General features: G+C 43.9%; 2 protein-coding genes across 5 annotated transcripts in view; both read right to left on the reverse strand.

The window, feature by feature from the left end:
* Window positions 1-481: 481 nt before the first annotated feature.
* LOC125441461 lies at window positions 482-10120 on the reverse strand. 2 transcript variants are annotated; one of them, XM_048512060.1, is made up of 5 exons: window positions 10026-10120; window positions 8219-8314; window positions 6685-7209; window positions 4299-4478; window positions 482-3400 (listed from the first exon to the last, which is right to left on the reverse strand). In XM_048512060.1, the coding sequence occupies exons 1-5, from the start codon at window positions 10093-10095 to the stop codon at window positions 1968-1970; spliced, it is 2304 nt and encodes a 767-aa protein (XP_048368017.1). In that variant the 5' UTR covers window positions 10096-10120; the 3' UTR covers window positions 482-1967. The 2 variants fall into 2 exon arrangements, with proteins under 2 accessions (XP_048368017.1, XP_048368016.1); XM_048512059.1 differs by having other exon boundaries at window positions 482-3403.
* Window positions 10121-16852: 6732 nt separating this feature from the next.
* The window catches only part of CAMSAP1 (calmodulin regulated spectrin associated protein 1), a 39038-nt gene continuing 29681 nt past the window's right edge, over window positions 16853-26209 (reverse strand). For all 3 annotated transcript variants that reach the window (XM_048512634.1, XM_048512635.1, XM_048512633.1), the window contains 7 exons: window positions 23714-26138; window positions 22053-22189; window positions 21733-21941; window positions 21536-21638; window positions 20327-20442; window positions 19648-19766; window positions 16853-19128 (listed from right to left, as the gene is read on the reverse strand). In XM_048512634.1, the coding sequence (XP_048368591.1) occupies window positions 18826-19128; window positions 19648-19766; window positions 20327-20442; window positions 21536-21638; window positions 21733-21941; window positions 22053-22189; window positions 23714-26138 (3412 nt within the window). In that variant the 3' untranslated portion in view covers window positions 16853-18825. The remainder of the gene's footprint in view (window positions 19129-19647; window positions 19767-20326; window positions 20443-21535; window positions 21639-21732; window positions 21942-22052; window positions 22190-23713; window positions 26139-26209) is intronic.

Genomic DNA, 26209 nt, shown 5'->3' on the forward strand with positions numbered 1-26209 from the left:
TCCGGATGATGGAGCTCAGTTTCCCTGGAAAAGATGGATGCTTTGGAGGGTGGACTGTATGGCATTGTACCCCACTGAGGTCCCAGTCCTCCCCACGCTGTACTCCCATATCTCCACCGATTTCCCAACCTGGAGCTGAGAATCCTACCCCCCCACCCTCTATCACTGGCCAGGTAGGATCTGGCATCCATAGCAAAGCTATCATTTGAGAGGGTTGTGGTTGGCAGATGATTCCCATCTTGAATCAGCCACCACTAGAGGAATAGGTAAGCCGTGAACCTTTTCACTGCAGGGATCATGCTAGGGAAGGAAGAAATGTGACTTTTCTGATATAGTCCAAATGTGACTGTGAGCCAGAGAGCAAGCACCACCGAGTGCTGAGGACAAATAAAGATTTGAGGAAGCAAGCCAGCAAACCAATCTTTAAAAGTTTGGAAACGTTCATCGGAAAAACTGGCGAGTACAATTGATGTCTGTTTTTTTATTAAATATAAGGATTTTCTGTTCTATGAGATTATGAAAATACGAGTACACTTTAGCAGACTTTTTATTATGAACACGTTAAGAAGTCTAAAATAAGCACTAAAATATAGATGGCATCACATTTCAATTACTTTTGCATAAGAGACATTAGAAAATGTCTAGTTGATCAGCTGAACAGCTTTCAGAAGACATGAAAACATAAAATGGATTAGATACAGTGGTGGGATTCAGCAGGTTCGCACCACTTTCGTAGAACCAGTTGTTAAATTATTTGAATCCCACCACCAGAACTGGTTGTTAAATTATTTGAATCCCACCACTGATTAGATGTTTAAGCAGGTTTGCAGTTTGAATGGGGAACAACAATCCCTGTTACAAAATAATGTTCACTGAGTGGCTAGCTGTGAGCCCAAGATCTCTAGTTGGTTTATCAGCACGTCAATAATTCAGTAACAGACAGAAACAAAGCATGCAAAAATTATCTCGTGGTGTCAATATACAAAACAATTGTATTGTGCAAGCAAACAAAACTCATAGTACAGTAATCTTCATGGGTGGTGGCTATACTCTATCTTGCTTAACAAGTAAGATGACAAACCACCACCACTTGTCAAAACACATTAGCCAACACTTCCAATACTTCTACAGACCCACAATCTTAACCACGGACCTAGAAATGTATTCCTAGCTAAGCTATGTAACGGACATTGTAATTGATGTGAAAATGTTCATCATAAGGTCTCGGCAGTTTCACTACATGGGGACATGAGGAAAACTCAACAGGGGGTGGCTGTGTGTCCCACCTCACCTAGTTCCACCTGCAAAGAACTGGAGAAGACACAGTCCTAAAAAGACTAACTCTACCTAAGAAACAGCAACAACATCTATATGGTGATTTAGAGCATTCAGAGTTTTTGGTATTCTTCCAGTCAATGAAATTAAGCCAGACTAACTATAGCCCCCCATAACATACCACTCATACGATCGCTGATTTTCTCATCCCCACCTTGCTCACCCAAACTGTGGTGCTGGCAATCATTACAAATCACCAGGCAAGTTGAACCGCTGCCTCTTCAAACAGCAGACCAAGGTCTGGACTGGTATGACCCATTTCCATTGACCAACACTGTTCTAGGTCTCAAAGCTGATCAAACCTCACTGTCTCTTTTGAAGGTAATTTGGATGGATGCATTATTGTAGGCTCACAGAAGACCACATCACAAAAAACATCATTTGGGGCAATCAACATGGGACTTCTCACCTTCAGAATGCTGCTTCAGAATATGTCTGAGACATTCTAGAACAGCATTGTGAGGATATACTGCTTCCTAAGCATTTTTTTTTGTAAATACATAGGCCACCTTCCAATCCATTGCTGTTAATTCAGCATCTTTCAGTGGTCCCACTTAACAAAGCACTAATGTATTTTGGGCTACACAAGTGATGTACAATATACCAAACACTCAGTTGGAGCCCAATGCAATCTACTGGGATTTAGTTGGGTGAACAGCACGCATTTGGTGGGTCTGTTTCCATCGCTCTCTGGTCCACCTCCCGCGATTCTCCACCACTTCATGAAGCAGATTCGTATAGTTATGCTTATTATTTTCAAGTAAGGCATCATCCCCTGGAAAATTTGTCTGACTGGTATCATCTGACAATGGCGAAGGATAAATTTCATGGTGGATCCTAGACCGAGAAGATACTGGCTTGGACAACTGTTCATTTTTCTCACTTGGAGGGCATCTGGCTGCTTTTGTGGTGGACCATGAGTTATGGATACCTTTGACAGCCACTGTGACTTTGGATTGTTTCTGAAGCTCTGCTTGGCTGGTTGGTTTTGCCTCTGTGTTTATTTCACTTCGGCCTTCGTGAACCTGATAATCCTTTCTGTCACTTACACATAGATCGCTCTGCCTTTGCAGTTCTTCATCCAATTCTGATTTCCCAGTGTCTACTGGCTCAGTAGCAGCTGCTACCATCCCCTCTCTCATTCGTGCAGACTCCATGTCTTTGGCTAACTTTGCCTCTGCGTTTAACTCCAGACTTGCATAATGTGTCTGATTCCACCTTCTCAGATGCTGCAGGTCTTTGTCCAGTTCCAATTTACCAACATCCAGGGACTCACCAAGGTTACCGACAGGCAGGAAGAACTGTGCAGCGAAAGAGTCCCTAATGCTTAATGGATTTGACTTCTGCCCAAGGGCAGACCTCTCATAAGGCCACGTCAAAGCTCTCCTCAAGGAGTCCAAGTGACTTCCTCCTGAATTTATAATTGGTTCCTTTTTGGACTGAGCATCAGTTGGCTCTTCAGCTGCTGTAGTAACACTTAAATATAAGAAGGGTTCAGAATTGTCAATGCTGTCATGGCTTTTGCCATCATCAGGTACTTCTGAAGTCCCATCTTCCTGCAGTATTTGGATTCCTGCTGAATGAGAAGTTTTCATCACTGGTGTTTCTATACACACTTCAGCCAAAAAGCAACTGGCATGGCGTTTCTGTAAGTCCTTCTTGCTGACTTCATGGAGCTTATAATACCATGATTCCATAAAGTTAGGCAAGGCTTCAATTCCTACACAAGGTTGATCACTCAACACATCCTGGAGGGCTGTTGGATGCTTCTGGCTTGCAGCACCCAAACTGGTGACCTGTCTTCGTCCCTGGTAGAACTCCGTTTGCAACAAAATGGCCGAGGCAGATTTGGCGCGAACTCTCAGCACACTGGCTTGCAGATCTTTGCCTGGATTTGCTGGTCTAGCCTTTTTGCCAGACTTCTGGCACACTGTGGTGGAAGAGTCACTGCGGCTGCTTGATTTCATGCTGGTGGATGGATCCGTGGGTTCTTTTCTGGGTTGAATTTGCTTATCACGTTTCACCATCCAGATCAAAAACAGCAGCAAAATGAAGGAAATCAACACTGCTAAAAAAAAAAAAAACATTAAGAAAGTCAGCTTGAAAACCCTGGTCCACCCCTAAGAAACCAGTTGATAAAGGAAATGTTAAAATGGGGAGGGAATATTCATTGGATAATACAATTAGTTTTAGCTGATTTTTTAAAACAAATATATCCTTTGAAAATGTTAGAAATTGGCTTAATGCTAAGAGGTAAGTGAGATATAAATTAACTAACAGCACCATCCTAAACAGAGTTACACCTCTCCTAGTCCATTAAAATCAGTGGTTTTAGAAGGGTATAGCTCTATTCAGGAATGCAGTGTAAAAGAAGGAATATTTCAGTGGACATGATGGAATCTCTGGTAACATGGTTAAAAGCCTACAAGAGATAAAAGCACCATGTTAAAAGACCAAATGATATTTTAAAAGTTCAGATACCACACATTCAAGTTCTTTGTAACAATGGCTCCTAGATAGACACAACTTTCACATCAAAGGCAATAAACCTCTGAATACCAGTGCTAGGAAATAACACCTGGGGAAGATCTTGCCCTCTACACCCTGTTTTGTGGCCCTCCTAACCAAGCGTTGTGAAAAAAAGGAGGTCAAATTAGATAGATCAATTATCTGCTCTAGAGAAGCAACTTTTATGTTTTAATTGTTTAAATTTATTGAACAATTTATAAAGCCCATCTAACTTGTAATGTGTTCAAGGTGGAAGCATTTACCTCAACACCCTCCCGTGAACAAAGGGGAAAATAGACAACAGAAAACATCTTGCCAAATCTGATATCATATAAACAAGTAAATAACACTGGAAAATACTGCCTGTGGATAAAGGAAATGTTTAAGAAATGTACGCCAAAGCATTAAATAAGAAATATATTGCAAAAAAAATGCAGCAATGTCTTGATACATACCTAAGCATGTTAGCAAAACTGGCAATCCAACTTTATAGAAGCCAGCTTCAAAGAGTGAAGATAGAATGTCTGGGGAGCAGTTCATGCCTGAGATATTCCAAACGTGAATTCCTTCAAGGCTCAGTGGGCTTCGACACACAACAGAAGCAGCATCTTCCAGCAGAGATACATTGACCAACTCTGTAAGCACACCCAGCGCAAAGGAAACAACATAAGGAAGGTTTAGACTGGTGCATTATTCATTCATGAATACATTGAGGTCTATGCATACATTCTGCAAAATGTCTAAGTATATTATAATCTACGAATTAGACCACTGGTGCTCCCAAAATTTGCAATACGCAAGTGCCACTTTATTTTCTGAGTTAAGGTTGGAAACACACTTATTTCTAGGGGCCCTTAAAAACATACTATGAGCGTGAATCAACGGGATGGTTCAGATATAACAAATACTGGTCTGCTACTACATGAACAAGCCATGAAAGAGTTTCATTATTGCTCCCAATATTCTGGATCTTCACTAATCTTTCCCCCATTTGAGCAGGAAACCTATGGATTACATGCTGCAGATCAATTCCATGAACACTGACACTTTTCCCCTAGCACAGACTCTGTTGCATCAGATGGAGATTCTTTGCACTAGAAAAAGCACAGCAGCTAGTGAAACAGAGCCAAAGTATTCAACCCAAAGTTTGCCATTAGTTAAGAGCCAGTGAGATGTAGTGTTTAAGACTGGTAATCTGGAGAGCTGGGTTTGATTCCCCACTCCTACACATGAGTGGCAGACTCTTATCTGGTGAACTGGATTTGTTTTCCCACTCCTACCATGAAGCCTGCTGGGTGACCTTAGGACAGTCACAGTTATCTCAGGATTCTCTCAGCCCCACCCAGAGGCGTAGCAAGAGGGGAACATACCTGGTGCACTGGTGCATCCTCCACCCCATCCCGCCCCAGATTGCCCTCACCACACACCCCCGCAGGAGCGCGCGCCCGGTGCATCGCGCACCCCTCACTCCTTGGAGCTACACCTCTGGCCCCACCTACCTCACAAGGTGATTGTTGTGAGGGGGAAAAGGGGAAGGAGTTTGTAAGCTACCTTGATTCTCCTTACAAGAGACAAAGGCAGGGCATAAATCCAAACTCTTCTTCTTCTCTTCTCCAAACTGGCAAACTATAGCTTGTGCTTTCCTTGCACTTCAGGACCAAACTGCTATTTGCAAAACTGATTTAAAGGGAAAGTGCAAATGATAGTTTGTCCAGAGCCAAAAAAAATTTGAAAGTGTTCAGTTTTATCACCATGCAAGAGAAGAGAACAGGGATTGTGCAAGAGAGGCTCAAAACTCTTTCACAGTTCATTCACAAAGCAGCAAGCTATGGTTTGCTGTTATGTCTGACCCCAGAGAGTAGAAATCCAATAGGCCTTCAGGAGAAAACCACCATTTATTGTTTCTGCAAAAATTAACGGTTTGGGCACTGCTGTCTGGCTAAGAGGTGGCATACTCAGAACAATGCCGTAGAGAGACGCAACAGAGTTTTCATGAACAGGGTAGAATTCTGCTCCCTCACCATTGGTTGAATGATCAAAACAATACCACCACAAGGCAGAAATATCTACGCCCAGTGAAGGTTGGTTGAAAGGAAGCAAGCCCAACATAGAGAATTATGTAGAAATTAATTAGGCAGCCTCCTTGGTTGATTTAAAGAAAAAGTTGATCCCATCCATATACCCCCATTTTATTCCATCTGATTTGCTTATTGGCCTCCCTAAACTAAACTAAATCAAATTAATATCGGCATCTATGTATGGCTGCTTTGTGTGCCCCTCCCCCCAAACTCTGCCCATGCTTAAGAGGGTTTTAATAGGGCTATGTTGGAGCTGGACTGGGGTTGGTTTTGTATGGGTTACACTAGATTGCCATATTGGGGTTTTAAATACGATTGTCTTGGGGTTGTATTTTACCGATACTGTTTTAAATGTGTTTGTATGCCGCCCTAATCTCGGCACTGGCTGGGGAGAGCAAGATATAAATATAATAATTTTTTAAAAAAATGCAAAAGTGGATTCCCTAGAAACTTTAACCAATATGTTAAGTCATCATACTTCCAGTTATGTTGCAATGAACTAGAATGCCCTGGCATACAGTCTTTAAATTATTGGATTAGTCTGCAAAATGATGCATGAGCAGAAAAATTCAGCCTTGTCAACTGGATCAGTGTAGTAACAATTGACTCAAACAATAAGCCGTAAGTGCTATTTTGGCACACAGAATGCAATCAATCATTTGTAAAACATGAACTGCCGCCATCACCCCAAAAGAAAAACAGGTCATCTCTTAACCTAAAAAAAACCCTTAGAATTAAAACTAATTTTCACTGATGTAGATACCTTGAAGAAATAATCCAAAATCCTGAAGTTCACAGGAACAATGCCACGGGTTGGAACCAAGTTTCAACACTGGCCGCTTTAGTCCATCAAATACACTTCTTGTTAAGGATGTTAAATTATTGCCCGAAAGGTCAATTGAGGTGAGCTTGGGCAAGCCCTTAAAACTCCCACTGCCGATCCTCCTGATTCGATTGTATGCTAAATTCAGAGTTGTCAAATTGGTGAAGCGGGAAAACATGTTTGGCCCTATTTCAGAAATGAGGTTGTGAGCCACTGTAAAGTTTTCCAAATGTCCTGGCTTGGAAAGCCAAGAAGCCATCACGTTTGTCAAGCTGTTCTGATATAAACTGAGTTTGGTGAGACATCGGAAAGCATGAAAAGCGCCGGCTTCAATCTTTGTGATACCGCTGTTCGCTAGCGCAAGACTGGTGACAGATTCCAAGCTTGGGCTGTTGAAGATTGTTGAGTTGATGACACCAATGTTGGTTACGACAAAGAGAATGGAGGTCAGCCCTTCTGGGAAACCTATCAGAGGTGCAAAATCATCACAACATGGTAATACAGTGTTCAAATTCCACGTTGAGTTCATGCTTCTATGCACCCTGCTAGGCCTGTTTATACTGAATTTGTAAGGCCAAGTTTCAGATATATGCAAAGTTTACTTCTTAACCCCAAGTTTTTCACTGTATTTATTCCCGAGTTCACAGAAATACATTGCTTCAGGTAGAAACAAAGGATATCACCTGCAAGGAGTTTTAGATATTCACTAGTTTCCTTAAAGCAGCCTAATCAAGCTCACATCACAGTTCAAATCAAGCTCATATCACAGTTCTATGTGCATTAATTATACTGAGATTGGTGATCAGGTGGGATCCAACCAGCTTTCTCTAGAGGAAGCTGGAGGAAGCTGGAGAAAGTTCTGGATAGAAGCTGGAGGAAGTTCTGGATAGAGGAAGAGAGGGACGCATGTAGATTAAAAATCTGTACTAATAAATAAGGAGGAGGATTTAACAACAGTGAAAAAAGAAGGCTGGATCAAACCCATTAAGTGGAGGAACAATGACCCAAAGAATGCCCAGATATGCTGCTGCATCTGCCTCCACAGGTACCAAGCTGTATTCAGAGGTACTTTGCTTCCAAACATGGAGGTTCTACCTAGCCATGATCAACAGCCTCCAGCATATATGAACATTAGACTCTCAAACATTGCAGACAAATTGATGGGTGTCAGCATGAGAACTTCTGGGGACAATTTCCTATGCAAGGGCAAGGGCAACCTATTCCTCTGAAACACAATAAGCTCCCACTAACAAGGTCAATATTGTCCATTCTTATCTAACAAAGTCAATATTGTCCATTCTTATCAGGCGGAGGCCCTTCACATCACCTGTTACTAGACCATTTTAGTTTGAAATACCAGAGATTTGACCCGGGGCCATCAGCAGGCCGAACTGATGAGCCATGGGCAATTCCTGCAGTACTCTGAGCAATTCCCAACACAAACATGGGGCAGGGGAGAGAAACCCAGCCTCACCATTTGGAATGGAAGAGCAGAAGTACTCCTTTTCAAGGACACATTGGCTCCTGGAAAGCTTCACTGCAGTCCAAACCACAGCAAGTCCAACAATCACTGCAACATTAAGGGAAAACTGTGTTATTTGCTGTCAGTGAATTGAAGTAACTCATATGCCCATGCCATCCCCTGTCTTATTTCTGTACTTACCTTTTTATGAAATCACTTAAAAGACCATACTGGATTCTATGATCTCTTTCAGGCAAGTTGAGAAGCCTTCCACTGGAGGGAAGGGCTCTTCCCAGCTGAAGGGAGCTATAGGATCCAAACCAAAGATTCAAGCCAACCTTTGACATTTTCAATGGACAGAGTAGATTACCCCTAATTAAACTTAATTTAAAGTTCATAATATAAGCCTGGGCAAAGGAAGCGTCCCATTTAGACCCAAGCAGAGGTTATTGACTTGAGCAACACTAGTTGACATTTATTTACTTAGTTAAAAAAAAATTTTGAAACATTGAAATGTTTTCTTTATTATTCAGCAACTGGGGAAGAAAGATGTTTCAACCTAAACTGGCGCCATTTTAAGAATTTTGGAAAGCAGGAAAAAAATGAAAATGTTTAGTGCCCAAGTTTTGCTTATGTTGCAATTGTGTTTTTTTCTTCCCTTTGGGTTGTAGAGTGAATCATAAAGCTACAGTATTATCCAGAGTTTTTAAAAAGTATTCAGACCAAACAAACGTATTTTCTTTTATTACACAGATCCAAACCAAGCTGACTTTTTCCAGAACAGCATGTAACTGTGCTAGATGTATTCACAGAGTCAATACCAAACCAGACAAGACACCAGAAAATCAACAACCAGCTCCTTAACATGCCTTTTCTTGGGAAACAGGGCATTGTGCATGTTGCCACAGGGGCATTGCGCATGTTGCCACAGGGGGCATTGCGCATGTTGCCACAGGGGGCATTGCGCATGTTGCCACAGGGGGCATTGCGCATGTTGCCACAGGGGGCATTGCGAATATTGCCACAGGGGTCATTGCACATGTTGCCACAGGGGTCATTGCGAATATTGCCACAGGGGGCATTGCGCATGTTGCCACAGGGGGCATTGCGCATGTTGCAGTATGTGGGTTGTGTGCCCTCTTTCCCTGAGTCTACTACAGCATCTCTGGAACTCCTCTGCCCCTGGGGTCTCTGTGCTGCAACACCGTCACTGCTGGATAGAATATATAATGAAAGCATCCCTGGCAGATTTCTTCTCCTAATTTTCTCCCTCATAAATCTCTAACTTTCCTTTTCTTAAAAAGAGAAGCTTTTATATATTTCATTTAGATTTCATCTGTATATTTCATTTAGATTTCCAAGTGTCTTTTTGGACTTGTCAGCATTAATACATTGAAAACTTCTTACTATACCCATAACAAGAAGATGTAATAAAACGGCACTTCGGAGAAAAAATGGCGAAGCCACCCCCACACTCTTATCCATTCCTTCCCCTTCCCACCATCTGTGTTTTAAGCAAGGTAACCCCTTGTATAAGCCTCTTAACTTTCTGATTCATTTCTGGACTCTCCTTGTTAAGACTGGAACTGTGGTTGAGATTTCACCTACTTCACAAAAATAGTGGATGTTGCTTCTCAGCAGAAACATCTGAGAAACTTCAGACCCACAAGAAGCAATTAAAAGTTTCACGCATCCTTAACATAATGCCTTGGGGTTCAATGCCTACTCATACATTGCTCCTTGTCTGTCTTCAGTGGACCCTCTGACCAAAGGTTCTCATTCCTCCTCCTCAAGACATACACAAGATCCAACCACTTACATTTCATGATGACCAAATTCTTCTTTTCCTTCAAGAGCAAAAATAAGGGGCTGCTGCTCCTTTGGAACATGAACCACTTTGCAAGAGAGACGGCATGGGGTAAACCAAGCAGGGGCGATTCTGAGAGCTGGACAAGTTGAAACCTGTTAGATGTTGGTCTTGCCGCTTCTCCGAGGGGGGTTTCATCGAGGTGGGTTTCTGGGATGGTCACATGCATGGCTTGTAACCTCATCTCCATAGAATCACCATGGAATGACCCCATTAGCCATAAATCTGTTAACCATTTCACAATATAAACAAAGAACATTCCTGTTTCCTGACCTACCTTGCTCACCTTCTTCCATGCTATTTTCTGTGGACAGTTACGTTGTGGTGGTGGTTTGAATTATTTTAGCTGTCATGGCTGTAAATCACCCCAGGAGCATAAAAGGCAAGGAGATATTTTAAATCAACAGAACCAGTGTTAGCATTCTGGAGTCCCGGGTTCCAATCCCCACTCTTGCATTGAAGCTTGGTGGGCGATCTTGGGTTAAACCAGGGTTAGGGAACCCGCGGCTCGAGAGCCGCATGCGGCTCTTCTGCCCTTGCACTGCGGCTCCACGAGCCGAGCTGCCGGCTTTATCCTTGCCTGCCCTGCAGGCAGCAGGGTGGGCGCACCAACTGCCCGCAGACAGCTGGGCCGTGCCACGGGCTTCCCCTCTCGCCTGCCCCGTTAGGACGGGGCGGGCGCTTTCCTGGAGGACAGCGAGGCTGAGCCGCTGGCTTCATCCTTGCCCGCCCTGCAGGCAGCAGGGCAGGAGCACCAATTGCCTGTGGCCGGCTGGGCAGTGCCGCGGGCTTCCCCTCTCGCCCACCCCGTTCGAGCAGGGTGGGCACTTTCCTGGCGGCTGGCAAGGCCAAGCCGCTGGTCCCATCCTTGCCCGCCCTGGTGCATCTATGCGCTTCTCAGAATGAGTGGAGTAAAAGGTAAAAAAACCCCTAATATATACAGTGTTATCTTTATTTGAAATGTCAAAAATTATTTGCGGCTCCAAGTGTTTTCTTTTCCCGTGGAAAACGGGTCCAAATGGCTCTTTGAGTGTTAAAGGTTCCCTACCCCTGGGTTAAACACACCCACCCACTGTCTAACCTACCTCACAGGTTTGCTGTTGTGAGGATAAATGGAGAAGAGAACAATGGTGTAAGCTACTCTGGGGGCCCATTGGGAAAAAATGATGCCCTGAGCTCTTTGGGGACAGGCAAGGTAGAATTTTTTTTAATAAATAAATAAATAATATAGAGTGTAAATATCAAAAACTAAATGTAACATTAATCAGCAATTTGGAGGCAGACAGATGCTGCCTGCCCTGTTTCCTAGACCCCACCACTAACCCAGAATGTGAGAGCATGATGCATAATAACAAGATCTGCTTTCTCAGTAGTGGCGTAGTTGGTTAAGAGCAGATGCATTCTAATCTGGAGGAACCGGGTTTGATTCCCAGCTCTGCCGCCTGAGCTGTGGAGGCTTATCTGGGGAATTCAGATTAGCCTGTGCACTCCCACACACGCCAGCTGGGTGACCTTGGGCTAGTCACAGCTTCTCAGAGCTCTCTCAGCCCCATCTACCTCACAGGGTGTTTGTTGTGAGGGGGGAAGGGCAAGGAGATTGTAAGCCCCTTTGAGTCTCCTACAGGAGAGAAAGGGGGGGGGGAATATACATCCAAACTCTTCTTCTTCTACTTCTTCTTCTCACTTGGAAAGGGGAAAGGAGGGATTGCCCACCACTGCCACCTAAACCCCCTCTCAAAGAGCTTTTGGGGAAAGTAAGTTTCTAACCACACTCCAGGACAGTGTAGCCAAGTGGTCGTGGGCAACCTCAGAACTCTAACCCTGACATGAAATATTGCGGATCCTTTTACCTAGCTGCCATTTCCCTCTATTTTCTGTAAAAATAGCCATGGAGTGTGAACAAAAGCTATTCTCTATATTGTCAGGCTTAAAAAAAAATACTCAGCAGAACCAGTTCACATATTATTGAATCTCTTTGTGTGGAAGAGCGGACAAACATCCCTCCTCTCTGCCACATGCTACCTGGAACATGGGTGCAATGCAAAGGCCTTGCAGCACAGCCATATAAAGGGGGAAAGTCAGGTGAATGGGGCTCGTGTACATCCACATCACATCCCCAGAAGGCACATAGAAGAAGGTAGATGTGCCCACTTGCTCCTCTGCTCTTGGAAGGGGCCCCACTGCCCAGGGTTTGACAAAATGGAAGACCAAAACAAACAGTTGCCAAAAACTGCAGAACTACCTACAACTGGGGAAACAGAAAATGCAAAGGCAGGGAGAGGAGACAGAATTGGTAGAAGATTGGCAGGTTAGATCTGGACACGGGACACAAGGGTTAGTGGCAGTGGCATATCTACCTACCCCTTGTCCCCGGGCGCCACTCTTCTGGTCACCTGGGGGGGCAGAATCGGCCCCCCATGTGACCAGGAAGTCCTGCTGCCTCGTCATTTTCGCGTGCTTCGACCCCTTCCCTGCCAGTCGAGGCACGCAAAAACGAGGCAGGATTTCCTGCTGCCTCCAAGTACCCTCAACCCCACCCTGGACACCCTGGGAGCCCAGTCGGCAGAGGGAGTCTGGAGGGGGAGGTGGGCACCCTAGACCAGGGGTAGGGAACCTGCGGCTCTCCAGATGTTCAGGAACTACAATTCCCATCAGCCCCTACCAGCATGGCCAATTGGCCATGCTGACGAAAAAACTTGATGGGAATTATGGATCCTAATCAGGAAAACACCTGGTTCCACTATACTCTAGACCACCCATGTCCCATGAGTGACATGGGGCAGAGGGTTGAGGAGCAGTGAGGGGAGTGGAGCTGGGGTGGTGAGGGAAGGGAGGCAGAGCCCTGAGGGAGGGCATCTTGGAGACAATTTGTCTCCGGGCGCCGTTTACCCCCGGTACACCTCTAGTTAGTGGGCATGATCCAGTAACTTTGCTAAAGATAAACAGGGATGAGTGTAGTCTAGAGGGGAAAGTACCTGCATGTATGCGGTGTTGCGTTGCCTGCTAGGTGGAACACAAATGCAACCAGCAAGCAACGGCAGTCATAATTGGTTTTGTTAAAGCAAAGACCAGCGAGCAACAGCTCTCAATGGTGGTCGGCTTCCACTGGCAGGATTGCAAGAGCATCGACGTCTCGACCACCTCTCCGTGCAGTTAAGCATCATGCAAGCTAAGTTTGCAGCACTCAAAAAGAAACACAAACTCTGGGAAAATTTACATACGAAGGAAACGAAAAAAAATGGTCGATGTCCTTTCTGTTCCTGCATGCACTACTTATTTTGCACAGCAGGTACAAGTGAACAAGTAATCCAGTGTAGATGCGTAAAGAAAAATAAAATCATGGCAAGAAAGTGACACAGAGCTTTAAAGATGCACGCCCTGTTTTTGTCAGGTTAGAAATCAGCACATTTCATTAACCAGAAGCCGGGCACCAAGGCGCTTCTGCAGTTCCACTGTTCTCAAAGACAAATCCTTTTGAGCCAAAGGCACAGCATAGGAGCAGCCATCCCTATAATCTGAAAACTAGTGCTAAGGCAGAGACCAGACGTTTCGATTAGCTATGGAAGATAGGCTCAGTCAGTCAGCTAGCACAGAATAGTGGTTAGAGCATCAGCCTAAGATCTGGGAGACCAGGGTTCAAATCCCCACTCTGCTATAGAAGCTCACTGGGTGATCTTGGGACCTTGCTCGTAGCTTAGATCAGTAGGCAATGGGTTTTTTTGCCCAAACATAGACAAAAAACAGCCCACGAAGGAGCTGGTGTGCTGAAAAACAAGAGGAGGAGGGGGGGAAATCTGGCCAGATTCACCGGGATCAAGCCAAGCCCCAGAAGTGCTTCCAGTACCCCAGGGTTTCACCTTTACTGTTAAGATCATGGAAGCAGAGATGGGCATAAGGCATACCTGTCACTTTCTCCTACACAGCCTGAAATGCTTGCTTGCCTTGGTTACTGGAGAGAGCCAGCCCTGCGTGTTGAGCAATGTGGTCCAATGTGCCACTGATCAGACATGGGCTAGGGTTGTCCATCTTGACCGAGGCGTCAGGGCGCCATCTCTCAGACATCTTAAGTTCTGTTCAGATGGCTTGGCATTAGCGTTTCTAAATGTGGAGCATTCATTCATGTAATCCCTCTGCCTACAGTCTGGAGCAGTTCAAGCCAAGAAGAGCTTTTTGCAACATGATCCGTCGTTGGCACAGGGCTTTCTTAAGCAAGTCACTATTGGCCCAGTCTTTCTGCCAATCATGCTGTGTGTGAGGCTATACTCTGTTCCGCAGAAAGATGATAGTAGGGTATATTCCTCCGCCACAGAACAAAGCATGCCAGACCATCTTTGTTGTAGAATGCTCCGCCTGGGTCTCAGTGCCTATGTAGCCCCCTGCTGACCCCATCTGTTTGAACATAAAAATACATTTTGGCATAAATACTCTTGCCTTTGGCATAAATACCCAAAGGACCACATACAATAATGCACAGAATAATGGTTTTGACAAAGGCAGCACGTAAACATGAATCATAATTCTCATATTCGTTCGGGACTATATTCTAATGCAGAAGCATACAATTTTCTCAACCGCTGAACTTCAACTGACCAAATTATCATCTTCCTGTAGAACAGAGTATAGACGGGAATACTTGCATGTACACTAGACAAGTGACTAATAGCAGCTGCTAGCTTTTACAACGTTAAGTTAGTTCAATGTGTTTTTGAAGGCTTTAAAGGCTGGAATCAACCGGCTGTTGTGGCTTTTCCAGGCTGTGTGGCTGTGGTCTGGAAGTTTTTGCTCCTAATGTTTCACCCACATCTATGGCTGGCATCTTCAGGGGCATGTGTTACTTACCAGGACTTGCCTCTGAAGATGCCAGCTATACATGTGGGTGAAACGTTTGGAGCAAAAATTTCCAGACCACGGCCACACAGCCTGGAAAAGCCACAACCACCAGTTAAGTTAGTTCATCTGAACTCTTAGCAATATAGCTGTTACACATATTTGTCTGGATGGAAACAGTGCCAAGCCCTACCTGCGCCTCATAGTATTGGCCCAAAGTCCTCTTTGCATCCTGCAAGTCTTAATTTGCTAGTCTTAATTGGGATATTTGCTAGTCTTAATTGGGATATTCTTGTTAAGCTGTCAGTCATCTTTACCAAAGCTTTCTTCTGCCCTACTCACCCTTCGTTTTCCTAATAGCTACAGATCAGTATTGGACGACTGCAGATCCATCTCCTTTGCAATTGCTATTCTCACAAACTTCCAAAAACTTGTTTTGCTGTGTTTTAGGACTGTGAGTAAACTGGAAGGACCCAATCCTATACAGGTATTTGTCTAATCCAAATGAAATCAACAGGCTTTGTCTGGAGTAACCCTACTTCTTGCCACAAAAAAACACACATGTCAAAATGGTTACCCTTTCCATTGATAATAGCAAGCCTCAAGTTAAGTAGGCACAAAGGAAGAAAGTACTTTCTTCCCAGTCTGTGACGACTGAACTTGAGGTGAATTGCAAGAGCTGCTATCTCTTTTTTTGTAGCCTTCCAAACATTTTTTTTCAAAACTTGCCGGTTTGAGATGTTTTGCTGGAGGTTTCACTGCTTCACTAATTTTTTTAAAAAAGAACTACTTATCACAGAAATACTATCATTATATAAAAACACAGCTTCTGCACATGATTCAGCATATTCTACAGGATAAGGTCAATCTCTCAGCTTGCCTTTTAATCTGAAGTGACCCTTAAAGTTCCATTTCCCCCCCCCCCCTTGAAGTATTTTAATGGGTTGCATGTCCCTAATGTGGTTTCTCTCAGAAACAATCTCCTTGCAAGGTAAATCACAATCTACCAGACTGGGGGAACTGAAGTTAAGAAACAGCTTGCTTAAGGCCACCCAACGAGTTCACGGCAAGCTGTGAAAAGTCAGCCAGGGACTTTCTAAGACTGTAGCTCATGCTCCAAAATACTATGCAGACAGCTTTGTTCAATGGATCACAGCAAATCTACTCACAAAAATATACAGAATTTGCTTCTTGGCTATCTATGTGAGAATGCAACCTGCAAAGTATCTAGACCTCATAGGCATAAAACATGCCAGAGGTCAAACAAGATTCTCTTCTGTCCAGCAGCCTCAATGCTGCCCAGACTGGCATACATTTCAAAGCAGTTGGAGACACAGACTGGAGAGACTGAGGCTGTTCCTGGGCCTTCATGACCAAACTCCTGTCTGTTCACGTGAAGCAACAGCCTGGTCTATTATTATGCTTTTCCTCCTTTGTGCACAAAACAAGATTGAATGCATCCTGGTTTGGGAGGTCATTGACAATGTGTTATAATGCTCAAATCTGGAGGTCACAATTCTGATTTCTTTCTTGCCCACTAACTGCAGCATCTGAACACAACTTGTTAACACTGCCTTAGGTGCACTCTTGGGAGCAACAACTATTCTGGAATGTCTAAAGATGTATGTCAGAGTACATACATTGTATCTGAGAGATGCACAAAACCTAGAATCACCTGTGGATTTTTTTACTTTCACCTGCACCCACCTTCCCAGTAACACACCACTGTACACCCCCACCCCACCCCCAGTAACAAAGTGATCTCTTGGACTTAACTCCTAATTCATTAGGAGAGCTCTGCCAATCACCGTGAAAATGACATCATTTGTTCCTTTGCTCCAAGACAAAGTCTTCAACACAGAGAATCCCCAAAAGCGCCTCTTTACAGCCTGGGATCTGCGTCTTATTGTAATGGATGAGTAACAACAAAAAGATGCATGGAGTAACAAAAATTAGCTGATGATCTTTATTAAATTTTCAGTGCTTCTGTAAAATAAATATGTCGTATAATATCAAACAAGTGAGAAATAAAGCATGAAAAGCATGTAACCAAAAAAAATTACACTCATGACAGTGTTTAATACTTAGCACTTTAAGAAATAATAAAGCCTTTCGTTATTTACAGGGTAGCTGACTATGGAACAAAATTTACAGCCGCCTATTTAAAAAGTACTGTAGAGGGGAGAGCATTGCAAAGGCAGCAATGGAAGACAGTTCTTTCCATTTTTCTGCTTTGCATGAAGTACCCTATATCTGCCTCCCTCTAGGCAAAATTCACTCCAATTCCAATTATTCTTTTCTTTTTTTAAGTTCCTTAAATAATTTTACTGGATTATGCTTGTGGATTTTGCTCCTTGCTGTGGTTGGAATAGTGTCCTTTGTACTACAAGATACATATTCAAGTAACACTTCAAATAGAAGCAGCATGTGCAAACCAAAGCTATACCCTATAAAGAAATTCCCAGGCAGTAAAGCAAATTGTGCTAAAGACCTGATAAAAGTAGGCTGAAAACCCTGGAAGCGTCTTAAAGGGAAAGGGGCAGAGGAGAATGACACATTTTAGACAGAAGGACATTATGATTACAACCCAATTGGAGCTGCACAGCCTCCCCTCCCCCCATCATGGGCCCACCAGACACAAAGAGGGATCTTGAAGGGGGAAAAAATACACAGGATTAAGGTCATAACTCAAGATTTAATATATCGAGATGAAAAAGAAAAAAAAAAGCCAGCCTTATTTAAGCCTTTGAAACAAATGCAGATTTGTTTTTAAATTATTATAAGGACACTGGTTTGTTTTCTCATATATTAGCATATATCCATGACCCAACCCCCCCAAATAATTAATGAATAAAAACCAAAAGGGAGAAAATCCACACTCCATTTTAGAGCATGCTGATCATTCAGCATAAAAAAAAAGGGGAGGGGAGAAAAAACTAGACAGGACAAGTAGGAGAATTACATTTTAGGACATGATTTTTAAAAAAAATGAGAATTTGTGATCATTAAGTGCACCAGCATACAGGAGTGACGTGCTCTTGAGTGAAAATGTTCCACTATTATTTGAATGTGCCTTTATTTAAAAAGACAAGTTGTTATGAGACTACTTGGAACAGAAAACCCATGTCGACCCCACTCCGTTCAGCTTGCCTCAACGTTTCAAATGGGGAATATTCTAGCTGGCGGCAGCTGTCAGCCTCTTCATGATTGTGTTGCAGAAATGTTCAGCCATAATAATTTGCATAAGACCTCCTTTTTCATTTTTTTAAAAAAGACAAGATTTGTTTCCCTTCCATCTTTCAGTGCTTATAAAGAACAGATACTGTTAAGTAAACTTGGTTCTGAGCAGCAAGGGGCCGGGTTCACTGGTCTACTGTGGTTTTCCCCAGACGTCAGAGCAGAGCTTAGTGTTGGCAGTTGGTACAGTACAACTGTTTGTGTTATCGAGACCTTCCGCCCCCCCCCCCAAAAAAGTCTAAAGGGAGGGTTAATTTTTCCTCAAGTTTGCCAAATAGCCCAGTTCCCTCTCCTCTTGCTGAAGTGGAGCATGTGCTAACTCCAGAGTTATTACTTGGGAGGGGGGGCATGAGGATCTGAAGCAAAAAAAAGTCCCAATTTGTACCAATGAAGAACTTCAAGTAAAAGGAAATCCGCTGCCTATGATCTCGCTACATGCATCTTCCCTTGCATGAAAAGCCTCCGCAGTTCGCAATGGGTGTAACAGCCGTTCATCATTCATACAAAAAAACAAAACAAAAGACAGAACACTGGTGTTGTTCCTTCATTGCATTCAGATTTAGACGCCTTCTTCCTTTTTTCTAAAAAAAAAAAAAAGATTCTGCATGTCTTATACCCAAAACTTGAGGGGGAAAGTCATTTCTCCCCAGCAACGCAACCAACAATTGTCTCCCACAGAAATGTAGTGTCATTTGCGATTCTGAGTCTTCTTTGGCACTGCAGGTCGCTTGGGTTGCCACAAGTGGTTATGAATCGTCAGAGCGTCTACGCTAACCGACATGGTTTTGGCCGGAATCAGGTTAAACTGCTTTCTGTCCGAGCTGTATTTATAAAGCTTGTCGATCATTTTCTTGGTGATGCTCTTTGGCCCTGTTCCTGTCAGCTTGTAGATTTCTTCCGTGTCAGGATAGTAGCAATAAAGTGCCCTGAACTGGCAGCCGGCATCGCGGAACAAAATGATGTAATGGTTGGCATCGCACTTTTCAAGCTCCTAGAGAGGAAACAGAAACATTCTCAGGAAGATCATAAACCAGATCACTGTGCTGCCGGCAGCATGTCCACTGGCTGGCTAGAAAATACATTAAAATGCTTCTATACTGTAAGTGCCACAATGTATTTTAAATTTGGCTCGGGTTGCCAGCCAGCAAGCTGGTCACTCAAAGGGTTTTTCATATAAATGCTGCTCACAGCCCACCAAACGCATTGCTTAAGAAAGGCTGTGCTGTACTGGGAGCTCATCTGCAGCCATTAAAAGGCAACAGAGAGAGTAGAACTCTTTAACAGGCTCCCTTGAGTCAGCTGCAGACAATACAAACAGCTGCATTCACAGCACAGCTTGCTCTGTGCCACAGATGCATAATCAGCACTGTATTTTTGGCATTTACACTCTTCTGGACAACAGATGACGCGATCAGCGATCAGGGAAACAAAGGCATGTTGAATGAAGCACTGAGTGTAATGACTGGCTGATAATGCATCTCAGTGCATCTCTGGTTGTTCCAATACTTGCCTCCAATATGGAGTTCTTGTGAGGTTCGTTCACTTTTCCAGCAAGGCAGCAGTGGGATATAGCATTGTGGATGATCGGTTTGTTTGACTTGCTGCTGGGTTCTTTAAACAGTTTTGGACCTATTGAAAGAGAATTTGGAGACAAGCAATCGCAACTTCACTTAAAAGTTAATTTGGTGGGGGGGGAAGAGAAATTATCAACCTAGTTACTTTTCAGTTTTTCAAACTTTTAAATTGGCAAGGCATGAAGTAATGTCTTCAAAGGAAGAATTGGGAGATTTAAGGGCAAGAATACCCATTATCTCGACTAAACAAACAGAATCCATTTGACAGTTATGCTGGAACAGAAAACCAAGTCACACATCCACAGGCCTTCAGTTTTAATTCTACAGCCTGTTTCTGAAAGTAAAGGCTGCTTCTATTAGTGGTGGGGAGCATTTCTGCTGATTCCCCCTTTCACCACAAACTCCTACAGTACCCCCATGCAGTTCAAGTCAGTCTTCACATATACAAACATGCCCCAGGAACAAATGGCAATGCAAAGGAGCGGACGGGAAGTTCAGCTCCGCAAACCTGACTTTACTTGGGGTTCTGACAAGATCTGAGCCACGGAGGCTATATATTTTACAGAGAATTTAGCTTTAGTGACAAGGTCACAGCTAAAACGAAGGAACGTTTACCAGTATATTCAGCCACAGAAGCAATGGAAGATGCTGTTGATGTGTTTTCCCAATCTCTCTCCATGTTTCGACTGGCATTCCGACTCAATATGGGCAAAGATTCCATTGATTCCACTCTGCCAGGAGAACCAAAGACCACAATTCATGAGTAACAAGTCTGTACCTACCAGATATTTGGCAAAAAAGGCAACAGGGTGACTGACTTTCTCTCCCCACCAACCACCCGCATTTAATTCTCATTCAGAACAGAGGCAAATTCCAGAAAGGTAGCCACGGTTGTCCGTTGGAGCCCAACAGAAGAAATCTTAGGATCCCTTTCAAAATACTGGCAAATGTATTATGCTGCCAGTTTTTGTAGTCCAAAGGCTCCACATTTAGAAAAGGTGGCAGTCTAAACTGGACACATTCACAGCACATATGCAGGAGAGGGAATTAACAAGAAAGAACAATGCAAAGAAATAGGAGGCATGTCCCCATTCCGGGTACAGTAGAAAAACGGAGAACAACTGCAACCCACTGCCAGTTAGCAGCTTTAATCAACATCCAAGGGCAATTTGTTCACTTCTAAAACTTAGACCTTGGTTTTATAACTCAGGAAAGGCATGATTCTCCCTTCAACTATTATAACGTATTTTTTCTCAAGAATACAGTTTTCCAAGCAAGTAGACAGTCAACATCACAGCTTAGAGACAACAGAATATAAACTGAAAGCTCTGCATTGTTGTAATTCATTGCTTTAACTAACAACACATCAATTGCTAAAGTCTGTCAGCTCCCCAGTCTGAGCAAGGATTCTTCTTTCTCGAATGTTAAAGCTAAAAATAGATCCCATGGATTCACTCTGCTAATGGCAATGCTTTTCTCCAGTGCAAACAGCCTTCCACTGATGCTAGAAGAAAGCACTTCCAGTAGTGAAATAGATCCACAAGCTCGTCTAACCCAAGCCACTCCATCAATGTCAGAGTTCTAAATGTTACTCTGATGTCAACCTACTATTTGAAGAATTGTTCAGCATTCCAGAGCTGATTTAGAAGACATTTCGGTAGCCTGTTTAGCAGAAAAAATGTGGTATAAATAACAAAAATTTTCCTGGAGAACTCATGCATATAAAATTTACTTTACCAAGTGGCACCTGTGCAAGCAATATTTTAATTCAGGCCTAATCAGCGCCATCAATGTTCTCAACTGCTTCTTAATAGCAGCTCTTACCGCTGGGAAGGGGTGCCACCAGAATGGACACTTTCAGGCTCAGTTGTTGCTGCCGATGCCAAAGAGAGGCTGGAACCAGACTGAGCACTGCTTAGATTATCAGCTGGGGGGGGGGAAAGGAGAGGTGTAATTAGGGGAGAAAAATTTAAATGTTTTGTTTAGCCAATACAAGAATGAAAACGCGTGCCACTACTTACGAGTAGATGAGCACTTTGTTCCTGAGTCACTATAGGACTCCTCCCGATGGACAGATTTTGGCCTGGCCTTCTTGGGTTTGGATTTGGGCTTCCCAAGGCCCTGCTCTTCCAAGATCTGCTGCTGTTTCCTTCTTAGATATTCCTGTTTGATGAGCTCCCTTCGGGCTTTCTCTTCCTCCTTCCGTATTCTATCTTCTTCAGCTTTGCGACTGAAAAACCAAATACTGCTTTCAGTTTCTCCTCCTTCCCACACCTCAAAGGAGAGCAGAAACCATGAAGTATTCCACATACACTAGTACAGCATAAGAAACTATATGTACCGGGTTTCATCTCGCTTTTGTTCAACCTCCACTTCCAGCTGCAGTTTTCGAAGTCGTGTTTCTTCAGCTTTGCGCTGCTGCTTTAAGAGGAAGGCTGCACGTTTTTTTGCCAGTTCATCTTCTGCTTTCTGCTCATCCTGCCAAAATGAAAACCCACTAAAAAGAGTGTTCTTGAAGATGTGAAGGAACATCTAAAACTATATGAAGCTATGAAAAAAAAAATCCAAGACCCACCCACCTATTTCTCTAAAAATAGGGGGTGAAATCTATAAAGCTCTGAACTAAGACATTGCCTCTTTATATTTTTATATATTTGCAAGCAACGGCCACCTGCTAAATTTACAGTTCCCAGACAATCCTTTTGCAATCCTGCAATGTGAGCACACTAGACTTCAAGGACGTCCCAAATGAAACAAAACAAAACACCATTAGAGGTTTTTTGCTACTGTACTGTAATCAAGCATGCATCATAATAGTATACTATGCTCCAATCAGGAGAACTGAAAGCACAAAACTGAGTCTGTGTGAAACCTAAAAAGGCTACTTACTGATGGATTCAAACCCAATAATGATCAAGTTAGCACATCATTGGAAACATAGGTGCCTTATTCCCTCAAGTAGTCCCTATTACCTATTTGCTGCACAGGACACCCAAGGCAATCAGATGTATGAGCTACTGTTAGTAGATCGAAGCAAAGGCATAACTGGTTAAATTAATCCTTGCAAATCTTGTTGGCTATGAGCTCTCCCCCCACCTCCACTCTATTTATGGAACTTTTAGCCTGCTTTTCTTCACTCAAGGTAGACTATTTGTAACACAGGGACTTTTTAAAAACATGGGAAGCCAACACTATTTTCGAAAAGAGATTCCATCTTCCCTTTCACACGTTCCAAAATTACAACATGAGCATTTATTACCTTAAACTTGGAGGTGTTCCTTCAAAACTATTTATTTTATTTATACTGCAATCAATTTGACCCATCAATCACTGACTGATCAACAGTCTTATTACTAAGCAACACTACTAAATCCAAGAGAAAAGCCAACGTAATTTAAGATCTTTCCAACATCACTAGCAAACAAAGGATTTGCAGATTACGGAAAGTGACGTTTCAAGTATTTTCCACAAAACGGTCCCACAGAATAAGACATGTTTGGGTTTTCTCAACTGTAAGGAGTCTCAAAGTAGCTTACAAACTCCTTCCCTTCCTGTCCCCACAACAGACACTTTGTCAGGTAGGTGGGGCTGAGAGAGTTCTGAAGAACTGTGACTAGGATAAGGTCATCCAGCAGGCTTCATGTGTAGGAGTGAGGAAACAAACGTCCACCACTCATGTCAAAGAGTGGGGAATCAAGCCCAAACCTCTGATCAGATTCCACCACTGTGAACCACTACACCTGGCTCTCTCAGTTAATATGACTGTAAGCATGCAGAGGTTCAAGAAACTTAAAGCAGTGGTAGCCAATTTCTTCAGCCTGGAAGCCTGATCTTCCCTGGCTATGATTTTTGGAGCTCAATCCTCAACCCTAATGTCACTATATTTCCCCCTACACTTTGGAAACTGACAGGGAAAGTACTGGCTTCAATGAAAGTGTTGCAGCCCCATCTAGTTGGGAAAAAACCCAGCTTCTGCCCAGGGTTCAGCCCTTTCAGTCTTACCTTAAAGAAAAATCCAACTCCCGACTTCTGGTCAATTTCATTGATCAAGTCTGTGGAGCTGTCTTGGCTTTCAACATCTTCATCTGGGGCTTTCAATTCAGACAAGTCTACTTCAATTAGACTAGTTTTGCTTCTCGAGGGTTCCTCGGCTGGGGCGTTCTCTTTCCCTGAGCCATCAAAAGAAAGGTTAAAGTCCTCTATGTTGCTATTCACATCTTTCATAGTTTCAGAGAGGATATTGGTGTCTTTGCAAGTAGACAGAACAAACTGGCCCCGGTGACTGCTCTCATCACCGAGTCTGTAACTATCAAAGACGAGCTTCTCTTGAGGGGTGCTTCCTGGATTCACATTATTTTCAAGGGCTGCTTCGGTCGGTGTCTTCGGTGAACTGGCTGATGGAAACTGCCTTAAATGTGGCAAAGTGTCAACACTGGGAGTGGGAGTTTTAATCCGTGTCATAGTTTGCTGTCTGTCCTTCGCAACCTTCAATTCAGATGGTCTCCCAGAACGGGGAGTCCGCCCCTGACCGAGCCGAGGAGGTTTACGAAGGCTGCCCATTCCTGTAGGAGAGAGGGGCTCCACAAAATGAATGGGAGCTTTTATCTTTTGGTCCTGTGCGCTGCCTCTCGACGATGGAATCACCGGTGCTTTCATTAAGAGTTCTTGCTGCTGAGAAATCTTCAGTATCGCTTGTTGCAGGGTACTGATGGTCTCGTTCAATTTTTCGATCGAAAGGTCACACTCGTTGATGTCAGCGACTTCAATGTTCTCTTCCAGGAGCGCAGTGGAAATCATTTTGCTCTTCTCTATTTCATGCATGGTGGGCTCTTTTGGATTGTTCTGCTCAACGAAAGCAACGGTTTCTTGCACTTTCACTTTGGGCAACTCGTGCAAGTCATCAAGGACATCTTCAGTCCCGTCCTCTTTCACAAAGAATACAGCTGATTTCGAGTTCAAGGAGTTACTGCCCTCCAGGCCCTCCCCATTGTGCCTCGAGTACTCTTTTGCAAAGTGTTCCGGCTTAAGAGACGGCGAAGCATCAGGGCTTTTCCCCTTTTTAACGACATGCAAAAACGCTGCCTTCCCCAGCTTTAGTCGCTGCCTGGCCGACAGCGTCTCCATCTTCTTCTTCTGGGTCTCGATCGCTCTTCGTTTCTCCTCTAGCTGCATGTGAAGCTGCACCAGTTCGGAAGCCAAGAGGTTGACGTTATCTTTGCTCTGCCTCGTCGGGCTCTGCTCCCGCTTCTGCTTCCACGTAGTTAACGGAGCCGGGCAACATTCCGACCCATCAGGCGTGGTCTTCTGTGAACTACTCGTGCTGGATTTTGTCTCGTAGCTGTTCAGCCTCTGAAGCTTCCGTTCAGCAAAGTTGGTCATCCTGGCACTCCCGCTGGTCATGGACACGCTGCTAACCTGAGAAATGGTGCTCAGGCAAGGACTCGATCGTCCGCTGGCGTCATCTTTATCTTCGTGCTCCTTCACCTTCATGTCTTCCTGCAGCTTGGCCGACTCCTCTTCCCCAATATACTTGGCAATTATCGGATGGTCGTCCACCGCTAAATCTTGCTCTGCTTCCTCCATGTCGAGAATGTCGGAGTCAGAATCTTGCCTCACCATTGTCCACGAGGTGTCCGTGATGTGGGAGCTTGGGCTTTTCACGTAGCCAACGTTGGCACTGCTCACCACACTCTCGTCTGCTTTGGCAGCGTGAAGAAAGAATCCGCCAAAGGGCTGCTCTCGAGACTGAGGCTCTAAACTACTGCTCGCCTGGGGCCGAAAGGGACCTGTGCCTATCTCCAACTGTACTGACGGATCTGCCGCTCCAGATCCAGCAACTGTTGTTAATTCTGAACTGGAAGCAACACTAAAAGTCCTGTTTAGGTTGTGATCTGCATGATTGCTATTTGTTTTTTTACGAACTAAAGATGTGTGTCCCTCGTTCAGTCTCTTTGCTACAAAACCTCGCGTTTTCCCTTCCCCACATTCATCCTCCTTGTTAGTTATTTGTTTTTCCTTTGCTGGTCGCAGTACAGCAGGCATCAGAGGCTCAAGGAAAAAACTCTCCGGCTTGCTCTCCGAGGCCTCATTCTGAGATTTCTGAGCCCATGCAGAAGTAACCAAGCCAGAGGATCTAGCCGGCACACTCTGAAGTTCAAGGCTGCCGTGGCTTGGAGTGGCATTTGGTCGGATTACAGCAATCAGTTCTTCATCCTCATCTTCTATCTCAACATTGTTCAGCAAGCTTTTCCCACTGCTTTTCACTAGCACAGAGTGAGACTGCTGTTTTGGAGTGATGTTGATGACGTTTGATGCTAGGCTGTCCTTGCTGATCGATCGGGCCAAGCTGATACTATCGCCAGAACTAGGGTCTGCATCGCTGCTTGTGGCATGATGCAGAGCAAATGGCGTTGGCTGAGACAGAGGCCTACAAATAAGAGAGAGGCCATTAGAGGATTGATGTTGTTGTTTTGTTCCTGCTACTTAAGCAGAAATTAT

This window comes from Sphaerodactylus townsendi, linkage group LG12 (genome assembly GCF_021028975.2).
Source record: "Sphaerodactylus townsendi isolate TG3544 linkage group LG12, MPM_Stown_v2.3, whole genome shotgun sequence".
Classification (NCBI taxonomy): Eukaryota; Metazoa; Chordata; class Lepidosauria; order Squamata; family Sphaerodactylidae; genus Sphaerodactylus; species Sphaerodactylus townsendi.